General features: G+C 34.7%; 1 protein-coding gene across 1 annotated transcript in view; it reads right to left on the reverse strand.

Moving 5' to 3' along the window:
- TENM2 (teneurin transmembrane protein 2) overlaps nt 1-12,873 on the reverse strand; it is a 1,565,317-nt gene that overhangs the window by 210,335 nt on the left and 1,342,109 nt on the right. The window contains exon 9 of the mRNA XM_072398985.1: nt 5,939-6,046. Coding sequence (XP_072255086.1) covers nt 5,939-6,046 — 108 coding nt within the window. The remainder of the gene's footprint in view (nt 1-5,938; nt 6,047-12,873) is intronic.

Here is a 12,873-nt window from a genome sequence, read left to right on the forward strand (position 1 = left end):
AGCATTTTTTTCTGCAGGCTAGAGGTCTCTTTCTTGTTGAAAGGTCTTTTAGTTTCTCACAGGCTCATGAGAATTTTTCAAAGACACTCTAGGGTACTAGGCGTAGTCTTCCAATGCCAAAAAAATTAACAAAAAAGAAACCCACAAGTATGACCAAGTAAAAGGAAGTTTTTACTGAATGACATATGCATTAAACTTCAAAGGGGATCTATTTATAAAGCAGTAATTGTGACCTTCAGCAAACATTAACTGCAACTATGTTATGTTTCTGGTGTTATTGGAGTACAGGAAATGTCCAGGTTTTTCAAACTGCTCTGAATTTTAGAAACAGTTTTAAAAAAATTACAGTGGCTGCAGAATGAAATTGAAAATGTATTTTTAATATTAAGTTACAAAATGGCTTGTGTAGCACATTTATAAATTGGAGTTTCCCTTTAAATGCAGACCATTCTGCCCTAAACTTAAACCAAAAGACAGTTAGTTCACAACCCACAGCAACGCACAACTACCTGTCATTGTCCATTATGACACTGACCCTAAATATTACAATAAATGGAGAAACTTACAAACAGACTATCACACACTATATAAGGTACAATGATCGCATTCAGTGTGAACAAAGCCTAAACAGCCTTGAGACTCGCAGCAGGTTTTTAGTAGGACATCAGTGGCTGTGCAAGATTTATTATATAGCTGTTGTTTTCAACAAAAATAGCTAATGCAAAAGGCCACGTTAGCTCAGAAAATAAAGACATAAAAGCCAGGTGTAGAATTTAGAATTTGTGAATCACTCAGATCCCCCATTCCTTAGACAAAACTTCCAGAAATCACAGGTGTGCTCGACATGAACAGGTGGAAATAAATAGTGAAATGTTATTGTGAGGTTGAGCTGACATTTATCTGCATGCAAACATTTATACTAGAAACCCCCTGTGAGCATTTTGTACAGTTGGAAATGTATTTTGCATATGCATTGTAAAAAATGCAGATGCATATCCACAAAGGCTTATACAACTCACTAACTACAGACACAATATTAGAATATTTATCAGCTTTTACTTTTAGCCATTGGTATTTTAAATATTATAACTTGAACAGTACACACTGAAATCACTAAAAATACAGAACAATTTACAATAATTATTATAAAGAGCAGCAGGGGCACATAAGAATCTTAAAGCCCCTATCTGGTACAAATAAAAAAAAAATATCCTGTGGCACAATAATACTTCCACAATACAATAGGCTTTCCAGTCTCTAAAGCAGTAGCAATCAGAAGTTCTTGGCCCCTAAAACAGCATATATCTATCTCTGCAGCAATGTTTTTTGGAATATTAACATAATTAAGGTTGGTATTGAATTCAACCTAATGACCAAATTATGGTCAAAATAAATTTATCCCAAATTTGAAGAGCACTGATTTTAGCAAAATTATAAAAGATTTTCCAGATCATAGGTGACACAGTCAATGCTCATTGTGTACAATCAGTAACTACTGTTAGTAATCAATGCTGTCAATAAAAGCAGTAATGAGCATTTTGATTGGCTGTTGATTGTAAGGGGGCTGTCTGCTGTGTATATTTAGGAGCTCCCAAAAGTTGTTTTCCCTGACAACCTTATATAACTTAACTATAGGTTTGTTCTTAAGTTGAATTTGTATGTATTTAGGAACAGGTACAATATTTTATTTAATGCAATTAGGACAGATGTTTGTCTAAACATATTAATTGGCAGTGTGGTATCAGTTACTGTAAAAAATCTTCACTGTGAGCTAATCACAAACAAAGCAAAAAAAAAACACCTTAATGGAGCCTACACATTTATTACCTTCTGGAGCAAATGCAAAAAAGAAACAGCTGTAGAGTTTGTCTTGGTCTTTAAAGAGTTACAAGATGTTACACACAACCTCAGCAGTGTTTAGCAAAAGACTTCTTCAGCAAGTCATGCAAACTGCCCCCTCCTCCTATCAAGCCTCCATCCTGCAGACAAGGGAGCAAGGAAGTCCTGTTCATACCTAGAAGTTGTCTGTATGTTAGATGTTATTAACCCGGGGACCAACTGTATGGCTATGCAACGCAGAACAAATCCTGTTGAGTCTAATAATTTGTAGAGAATTCAGGCTGTGAATTTCCCAGTAAATACCATAAACAGACCTCTATGTTTTCCTATGTTCTCACTCTGTGTGGTTTTCATATGGGTGTTCCCCAGTCCAGAGACCTAATGAAAGGTTAATTGTCTCACAAATTGTTCCTATTGTCCATAGTGACATTAGATTCTGAGTGTGATCAAGGAAGAAATTCAAACTGAACAATCTATTAAAAAGGACTTGTGCATGTGTGGGAATAGCATATACATTGGTGTGGGGTAGATGAGAATTCCATTGTAGTGGAAATTTGGAGGAAGAGGAAGGCAGTGATTGTTGTGACGGTGGCCGTAATTGCAGCAGGAAGAGTGATATCACACTGCACATCCACCTGTGAAGCACTGCATGTTGTACAGACATATATCACCCCTACTTTTATGGCATTTCATGAAAGATACTCTAAATACCCCAATACTACTTTACTGTTTATTTTCTAAATGCTTTTTCATAAATATTTGTATATCTATATATTCATACCTCTTAAGCTCCAACTTGCAATTCAGCAAATTTCTGTTAAGTATTAGGAAAAACAAACTGTTTTAAATTCTAAAAAGTGGAGTGTGAAAAGAGGTGCATTTCATCTAATTGCTCTGAAAATAAGTGTTTGTGAAAGTGGACCTGTGCAGACACATGATATATGCAGCTAACTTTTGATTAAGGTGCAAATAAGCTTCACAATCACAGCTGAATTGATAATAAGTGTGCTTAACCTAAAATGTATAACTTAATAATACACTTCAATGATGCTGTGGTTGGATCAACTTCTCCCCATAAGTTCCATGTCAGGCAGTGTGCCTCTACTGGCCTCTGCAATTGGGCAATTTGTATTTTATTGAATTTTATTAATTTCAATTGTTTGTGATAAAGGGCTGATATGCCCTATTTTTTTCCTGAGGAAGCAGACATTATGTTCTGTGACATGCATTGAGACTGGTTTTACATCATATGTGAGAAATTGAGACTACCAAATGATTGATAATTTTAATGTGCACTATTGTCTTATATGGTAATGTTTTTCCTTTTCTTTAATTATTCGCTAAAATTAAAAAACATTGCATTGTTATTTGTATGCCTTTAAAGTCCCTGGTATTTTTGAAAAGTTTTCTGTTCCTTTTCTTCTTCAACATAATGAATTAATGGAATGTATCATTTATTCATAGGTGTGTGAAAGTAGAACACAGAAATTTTTTTTTGTGATAGTAGAAAACACAGAAACAAAATCAATTTTGCTCTGAAAACAAAACACAATTTTCACCCTAAAAAACTATAGCAAAAGGATAGACATTATTTAATCCCCTTCATTTAAAATCATGTCCACCCCTCCATTTGTAATTTGTTGTAGGGTATTTATCTGGTAATTGCTAAATCAGATTAGTTTGCTTGAATATGTGATCTATCTTGATTAGAACACTTAAAAAGTAAATGATTTAATAAAGCTACAAGAAGGGGTGATGGGCACTATTTAATTACCTGATTGCCAATATATCCTGATAGGCTTTCTGAAATGCCTGACAAGCAATCAATACTCATCGATTTGCACCCTCTACATGTACAGTTAGTTTGCTTAGGTAAATGTTGTAAAATAATCTGCAATAAATGTAAACAGCTAGGTAGTGTTGAGAAGTGCCCAGTGCAAATCATGTATTAATAACACACTATTAACATTAAAGTTAAATTAAGGCTTTAAATAAAATATGCTTTTTTGTAGGTAACTCCCTTTTCTGTTGTGATCTCTATCGACCAACAGTTCTTTTTTGCTGGCATTAAACTCACTGCCTAGAGAGTAGTATACCAAAAATATACCATCAATGTATACTCTAAAAAGCTCAGTAAGAATAAAATGAGCAAGCTTGGTCTTATACCACCTGAGGGTGGAACCACCTTGGGGGCCCTTGTAGCACTGACACACATCCAATTATGGAAGGTTAATCTGCAGTAACCCATGTGCAAATTCTGATGGTTATTGCATAGATCCTGATTTTAATTCAGATTAAAAAGTCTGTTGCAATAAAAAACACATTTGCTTAATCTTTCTGACTTTCTCTTTTGGATATGACTATTTTAAATAGGTGTATGCAATGAGACACAGCCTTTACATTTTTTTCAGTTTGCCCTGAATCCTACTCATGATAGATCATTTTTCAATTCATTGTTGTAGATTATGGCAGTTTGTAGGATTACAAATGTGTTAAAGTGACCCTTTCATTAAGAAAATGATTCCAAACAGATATACCCCTCAAAAAATATGTTGTTACTTGCCTGCTCTACCAGAGCGCTGCCATTCACAAACAACTGAAACTACCAGAAGTGTTGATTTCTTTGGCACTCCACAATGCTCAGTGGTTATTCCTGACCCCCCACCCCATGTCCCATTACCACTTTGGAATGCTTTGTTTTTTGTGGGTGCACCAGCTTTGTTGTTCCACTGAGCAATTCTACACATACCATATACATTTCTGGATGATGTTGATAACCTTTGGCTGTATTGGTAAGGTGCATAAATGTTTATTGTACCTAATCAGGGGTGTCATTAGGTTATTTTGGCTAACCTATATTATGATTCCAGTCCATGTGACAAAGCAGATTATGTATTCAGCACACGAAGGATCAAAACATGTTTTACAGAAATATCTTGTTTTATATTTTGGGGAAAGTTTACATGGTTGCATATGTTTGTGTAATAAGAATACGTTATGTTTTGTGTGTTAGGTAGTTTTATTTCATAATATTGAATTGTCCTATTGTTTGTGTGTGTTAGGTAGATAGATTTACATACAATTGCTGATTTCCATTGTTGCAGTAATGTGTGCTGTTTTGAATTAAAGGTAAGGAGCTTGGGATTAGGTTTTATATCTGGGGCCGATTATGATATAATTTTTCCGAAAGGATATTTATTTTTCAGTTTTTATCTCACTTACTGTATACCTAAAGTTAAACTTCAGTCAGATATACCAAATATAGGACACAAAAGCATACATCAGTGTATTAATTGATACAATACTGCATTTTTAAGGCAAGCAGTGCCTAAGGCATTACGTACCTAAATTTAACCTAGTATCAGCCTATTGCAGTCTTTGTACATTGGACCTTGGATTGGAAAAGGCAAAAGCAACACAAAGAACCAATCAGTGTGATCATGTGCTAACAAAAGAGCAAGCTGATAGAATGAGAGTGCAGATGCCCAGGGAGGAGATGAACCTATTGGTGTATTCCTGGTCACTAGTTGGGGGAGGGACAAGACCTGTAAGGTTACTGCAACAGGAAAAAATACGTTTTCCAGCCCTGCCAGACTACGCTGTGCTGTGCCATGTACATCTCAGCACTGGACGGACTAAAATACAAATTCTAATCTTTCTTTTACTAGTCCCCTCTGTAGCTTCTGTTTTAAAGCATATTACTTTTTTCCTGGAGCGTGCTACATTTTGGTGCTCCAGTACCAAAAACAATGAGAATGTGTGCAGTTGACAATATTGACATAATTTCAAATGTTGGAAAAAATCTCACAATAATGCAATACCAAAACAACCACAAAAATGTCTAAGCAGGCAGGCAGAAATAAAAGAACCCGTATAAATATATACGTGGCATTACAGCATTCAACAATACACATGAAAAAGAAAATCTCTTTAGCTCAGTAACATTGGATTTATTAAATCGAAAAATAAAAATAAAATTGATCCAAAACATTTAAAAATAAAATGTTTGATCACTGGTAAACAGGGTCTGTACATAGAATGAATAAGAAAGAAACAATATGGACACAGACATATACACATATATTGTTGAAAACCTCACCTCCAGGTGGCATTGTTGCAACATCGTCGCTGCTTGTCCTTATTCCATTGTTGAATGTATGTGCATCCACTGGCTGAAGCTGCCAGTTCAGTCCAAGCAGATGCATTGCTGCAGAAAAGACAAGGTGATCAGAAGCAAATTTTAAATGCACATTTTACTATGTAATACAGTAATATATCACAAGCATTAGTAAACTGTTATTTCTAATTGATCTTAAGTAGAATTTACAGGTTTAACCACAATCAAAGGTGCTATTTATCAGAATATACTAAAAGCAGATATGTCAATTAAAAATTTAGTTTAAAAGAATGTTCAGAATGATCTACTCCCATTGCATCGATTGTAAGCTCTTCGGAGCAGGGTCTTCTCCTCCTGTATCACTGTCTGTATTAGTCTGTCATTTGCAATCCCTATTTAATGTACAGCGCTGCGTAATATGTTGGCGCTATAAAAATCCTGTTTATTAATAATAATAATAATAATAATAATAATCATTGGGCCATTTAAATTAGGTTTTATTTTGAATTGCTGCTGGGGATGGATGTATTGTTTGGAGTAGGGGGTTTCAACTTTAAAGGATTCTGCACTTCTTGTCGATAATAATGACATGCTTTAACCAACAAGCAGGTAAAATACTTCTTTGCTGGGAAAATCATGTAAATTTTTCTAAAGATTCATTTTGTTCTGCTCACTGCTTATTGTTTATTAAGCAAATTAAATAGAGAATTAATTTAAATAAGAGAGAGAGAAAAAGGCCTGTGTTTTGCTAGTATATTTTACACTGCAAAACTGATTTAAGGGCTGTATCCAGTAGACTATGTTTTTCAAAAATTTAAAGTAGATAATGACAAATACAAGGGTTTATTGATGAGGTATCCTGACATCGACAGACATTATAATTGTCACTTGAATCTGTCAAAATTGTCAGGATCAGGTACCTTATCTGCTTATATTTGTAACACATATGCAACAGTCAGTTATTTTCTGGATAAAACAGTGATTTTCTGCTTAACAATAAACTGTGTGATATGACAAAGATTGAAGAACCATAAGCACTAGATGCTGTAATTACACCTTTTTCATAAATCTCTGGTATACAATGACATTGGGAATATATGATACTTCTCACAGTTCAACAGCCTGCTATCATGACAGAGAAGACATGGAATAATTGTCTTGTTAGAGAGCAGTTTCAATGTAATGTTAGTGTAAGTTTTCAGCCCCACAGCATAACACCTTATTTCCACTCTCAAGCTCTGTGACAAATATAGGTCAAGGCAAACATGTGTCGACACATAGGAAGGACAAGTGAGCTAGTATAATATTTCAAATATCAGAAAATGAAAACTATTGGTAAGGCCTTTGTGGGAATTGTTGCTGCTAATTAATTAATTAGTAGATACATTTTTGCAGAGGAACTATTATTACATTTGAAATCACAGGGGTTATTAAAATAAATGTTATAGTATTATAGTACACCTCAATTGGGCTTCTAAAACCTAGGAATATTAAAAATTAATGTCTGTTTTATAATTCATTTTATATTTTGCTTAGACTCTCTTGGAACTCCTAAAGTTTCAAGACTTTTAAAAATGAGATCTAAAAAAAATCCTGACTCATTAATAGGCTAGCAGTGTCCTTTTTCCACAAAATTGCACTTTCATCTCATATTTTTTTACAGCACTTTGTGGTGGAAAGATATTGACGTGCAGTGGTATAGGTACCAAATATACAGGAAAGAAATTGGAGATCATTGGTCTGTGGCACTGTATGACCTGGAAACCAATTTGAACTAATCAGGATGCTTTTTACAATTACAGTAAACAAAAACCTTTCTTATATAAAGTATTATAATTACTTTTTTGAAAACGGTATTATGATAATAAAGGTTTCAGAATGTTCATTCTGTCACCTCTAAATCTGGCCATTCAGTGACTGTTTTACCCATTTATTAAGCATATTTTATGGTTGTTTATACACTTTCACTTCAGCTCTATAAATCCATGTATAAATATTAGAATGAAAAAACAATATTATCTTTTCACTGCCGAAAGGAAGCTTTACATGGGACTGGAGACCAGTACAAATAAAATCTGGCTATTATTTTCACCCTTATAAACCAGCAATGGAAGGTGTCTGTCTTCATGTCTCCCATAAAAGTTAAACATTAATGTGTAAGTGACGCCATTGTTGCAGTTAGTGATACAGTGATAACACTGTATATTATTAGTCTGCAGTGGTAGTTTAACTGCTTATTAGACTGTATTTTATTTTTCAATTAAAAATGATCAAAAACTACAACATACAGAAAAATTCATCAAAAAATGCACCAGTAGACAACATTTTGTAAAATGTCGTTCACTGGTAAATTAGCACCAGATTTCAAGGCTATGTAGGTTGTTAATAAACTAAGCATGCGCCAACACCATTATTCACAATATCACAAACATTATTTTGTTTTTGTTGCGCGGAATGTTTTCACAGTAACTGCTATAAAGCAACAGAATTTCCAGCATACAGATCTGTCAATAGTTAGAAGTCTGGCATAGTATTCAGGGCATTAGCGCTTTCCAATACTTTTATTACCTGCTTTTCTGACAACAAATGGAAAACGCAGCACCACTTGCTCTGTGGTGTACAGCCAAGTCAGATACTTACAAGATCTGAAGTACAAACATTGGAAGCAATTAGCAAATTAATTGGGGCAATTTACATGCATATCTCTTTGCAGACAATTTGCCATGATTGTACAGCCTTGGCTCCCAGCTCTTTAGGCCTGCAGATGTGTACCTGTGACAACAGCAACTGATAATAGCAAATGTCTTCCTGTGTCCATGCAAATATAATGGAACAGTTTATAGAGAATAGGTCCAAAGAGCTGGGGCTGGAATTAGGGTAGTATTTTTATAAAATGTTTCTTAAATTGTCACCAAGCAAATACAAAACTGCTGGTTGAACAATACCACAGCTACACCCAAAAAATTTTTTTTTTCACTTGCCAAGGATTTTTCAATATATTTAGTGTATTTCAGGTCTGCTGAATCCAGAAATGACATCCGTTTTGTTTAATTGGGTCTAGTTCTTGTGATACAGGAATCGGAATAGACAATTCTACCAACAACAAGTGTTAACACAGCATATTATCAATCTTTATTTACAAAAATGTTTTGTATTTTATATATTAAATGTACCATATTTTTCATGAAACTTTCATTTGCCTTCTTTTTTTTCAAACATTTTTTTTTTTTACAGAAATGTGAGTTCTTCAAAAAAGAAGTTGTTTAAATGACCCTAATATATTTTGCTACATTTAGGGTGAATATTCTCAGCAAAAACAGAGAAGAAACATTACAGAATTTGTGAAACAAGCATATCTTGCATATTTTGGTATTCAACTGGGGGACCAAGATAAGTATTGGGCTTACTCCCAAAGCCCATATGGGAGTACCAGAATACCGAGCAGAAGACTGGCGGCTTTTCATCGACAGTTCCACTCGAAGTTTGAAATCTGTTTTACTGCATAATGGCAACGGCTATGCATCAATCCCAATTGGTCACTCAACAAAACTTAAAGAAGAATATGAAAATATCAAAATGGTTTTACAAATGCTTTGCTATCATGAACACCAATAATCCATATGTGTTGATTTAAAAATGGTGAACTTCCCACTTGGACAGCAAAGTGGATACACAAAGTACCCATGTTTTATCTGCTTGTGGTATAGTAGAGAAAAGCAAGATCACTGGAAAAAAGTCACATGGCCTCCAAGGGAAAACATGAAAAAAGGCGCAGCGGACATCATTAACAAGCCAATGGTTGACAAAGATAAAATTATTCTCCCTCCACTACACATAAAGTTGGGGTTAATGAAGCAATTTGTTAGAGCTTTGAACAAGGACGATGATTGGTTCAAATACATTTGTAGATTCTTCCCTGGATTGAGTACCTAAAAAATTAAAGCAGGAATCTTTGATGGACCCCAGATTTGGAATCTGATAAATGATTCAAATTTTACATGATTCAAAGTTACATGACTGATGCTGAAGCTTCTGCCTGGCACAGCAATGTCATGGTTGTCAAGAACTTGCTCTTAAACTTTAAAAATGTGGGTGCTACTATGAGCATAAAGGTACACTATCTCCATAGCCATTTGCAAAAACGTCTAGGAAACCTTGGCGATTTCAGTGAGGAACAAAGGGAGAGGTTGCATCAAGATATAAAGGTGGAAGAAAGATATCAGGGCAAATGGCGTAGACACATGATGGCAGACTACTGCTGCAGCCTTTACCGCGATTGTCCTGATCATAAAAACTGAGTTTTTCATTGACTTCTTTGTGTAATTTTGTATACGTAGGCATATCTAGTTTCATTTTGCTTATTTCAGTTTTCTATGAGGTTGATATTGAGATCATTATTTCAAAAACTAGAGCCACTCTAGCAAAACCAATATCATATTTGGAATCTGTGCATAAAACATAACCTAAAATTACTTTAATCTGTTTGGCAAGAAAATGTTTGTTGACCAGTGTAATGGTTATGTCATGGTCAGGAGGTGATACTTTTAAAAAGTTCTATATATTTGAAAACACTAGAAACAGCTTTATAAATTGCAACACCATATTACAGTCTATATAAACTTATGTGATTTTGGTTCTGCGTTATTGTTGTATTTACAAGCTAAGTAACCTTCATTCTGAAAAAAAGGTTGACATTTTTAACTATATAATATACATATTAAAGCTATTAAACGATTTCAAAGAAGGCACAGATTATAAAGGCTGTAGTATAAAATGTGTATATTGAAGGGTATACACTGCAGGCGATTATAAGGAAGGTAAGTGTACATTAGCTATTGGTGGTGTATTGCAGCGCTGTTGACTTGAAGACATGAATGGAATAAATGTTAAAGGAAATTATCATTCTTCTTTTCCTTCTTGACACTCAGTTGGTACTAGTAAATCAAGGTTTCCATTGATTGAAATGCCACTTCATTGCAGCCATTGATTGAACACTGTACGTGGGAAATGGAAATGCTCAGTTGGTTAATTCCATCAGATTGTATGAAAATGTGTATAAATTAATTGACAATCTGGCTTTTTAAATCTCAATAGTGGTTCCAAGTCGCTTTCCATCTTTTTTTTTTAATCTTTAATGAAATGCAATGAAATGTTTCAAAACAAAAATACACAAACAGTACTGCTGCTATATTCCATAGGATTATATACACATTTATAACACATTACTTGTCGTGAAAGAAATGTGATTTGCTATATTTTTTTCCTAATAAATGTCCCCGCTTTCAAGTGAATGTCAGGAGAAGACAGAGATCAAGGAAGCCCATTTTCTGTTCAAATACCTGTGGAGTATTTCCAATGCTTCCCAGCACAATAAGCCTACTTAACAAAGTGTTCTATGCCTATTATACTTATGCATATAAATGAAAAGGTTGTTAGTTTATGGCTGGGCACTTTTTTTGCTAGAAATATTATTTGATTTACCACATTAATTTTAATATCAATGCCTAGGAGGGAAAGAAAAGTATTCAGAATTCGAGAGCATCTTTACAAATACTTATTGCTTAGTGAGAGAGAGGAATGCTGAAACAAGATGTCATATGTGGCTGATGGAGGAGCAGGAGGTTCAGGGAAACTGTGACAGGCCATTTTAGAAATAGTGGTAGATTAATAGAACTGCCTACCTGGAGAAATGGTTGAGACTGGTACAGTTACATAATAAAGCTTGAGGCAGAATAGATGAAAAAAAAAGCTGAAAGGCTAAATGTAGAAAAGAAAAATAGAAATATTCTGAGCTGAAAAAATGGGTGGAGGTTTTGTTTATAATAATCAGTGTGGCATAAAATGCTTGTCTAACTAGCTCTAAAAAAATGGAGTCTGATTGGTTGCTGTGAGCGATAAAGGCATTATCCTTCTTCTTGTTTTATGGATAAAGCACATTACTTATGAATCTTTACTGCAAACAATAAATAACCCTGTTTTGTTAATATTTACTTTCAGCCTTAAAGAATATGGATTTGGTTGTGTCTCTTTTTGTCTCTGAATACTTTTATTGGAATAGGTATGCTATACCTCTGAGTCTGACATGCAAATGTGTTTTTTCCTGTGGGCTTATACATTACTGCAGGACGCAGTAGTGATGTAGAAGCTGTTGGAGGGAACCATAGCATTCAGAAGCAAATCAGGGATTCAAAACACCAGAAGTAGACATATCAAAGAAAGCAAGGATTGGGGGTCATCTACTTCAGGATAATAATTATTAAGTAATAATTATTGTGGGAGTCATACAGATAGCTTTACAGGTGTAAATAGTTGCTTCTAAAATTGTACCAACTTCTTTAGGGAAAGAAAACATCTGCATTTCATGAGGTGCAAATGAGTGCACTTAGGAGGAAAAATACTTTAAAATATAATACAGGGTTCAGGGTATATCTGAAGACACTAATTCTGCTAAAGGGATGAGGTACTGGCTGCCCGAAATAATGGGTGGGTTGGTGGTGTTGCCTCTTTATGATTATTTTTCTACAATTTTAATTTTAAAAATGTACATTGCTGCATGATGTACAGACAGCAGTTTATTTGTTGTACTGCGTTTACAAGGATCTTGTTCTATAGGTAAGGTTATGTCTGTCGTGAAGTCGGTACACACGCTGAGTGCTGGTTTGCCTTTTTTGTACAGTGTTGGTAAAGGTTGACACTTTAATGACAGGGTCTGAAAATAGGAGCCATTGGTCATGTTAAACAGCTCCGGATGAATTTAGTAGGCCTGGCGGAATAGGTGAAGGGTGTGCTCCATTTTCACTTACTAGCACAGGGTCAACCTGTCAGAATTCAGAAACAGCTATGAAACATTGGCTCAGACATTTGAAAGATTGGATAAAAAGATCTGTGGCAGTCTTTCTGTGAGTTGTACAGTAGAG

This window comes from Pyxicephalus adspersus, chromosome 2 (genome assembly GCF_032062135.1).
Source record: "Pyxicephalus adspersus chromosome 2, UCB_Pads_2.0, whole genome shotgun sequence".
Classification (NCBI taxonomy): Eukaryota; Metazoa; Chordata; class Amphibia; order Anura; family Pyxicephalidae; genus Pyxicephalus; species Pyxicephalus adspersus.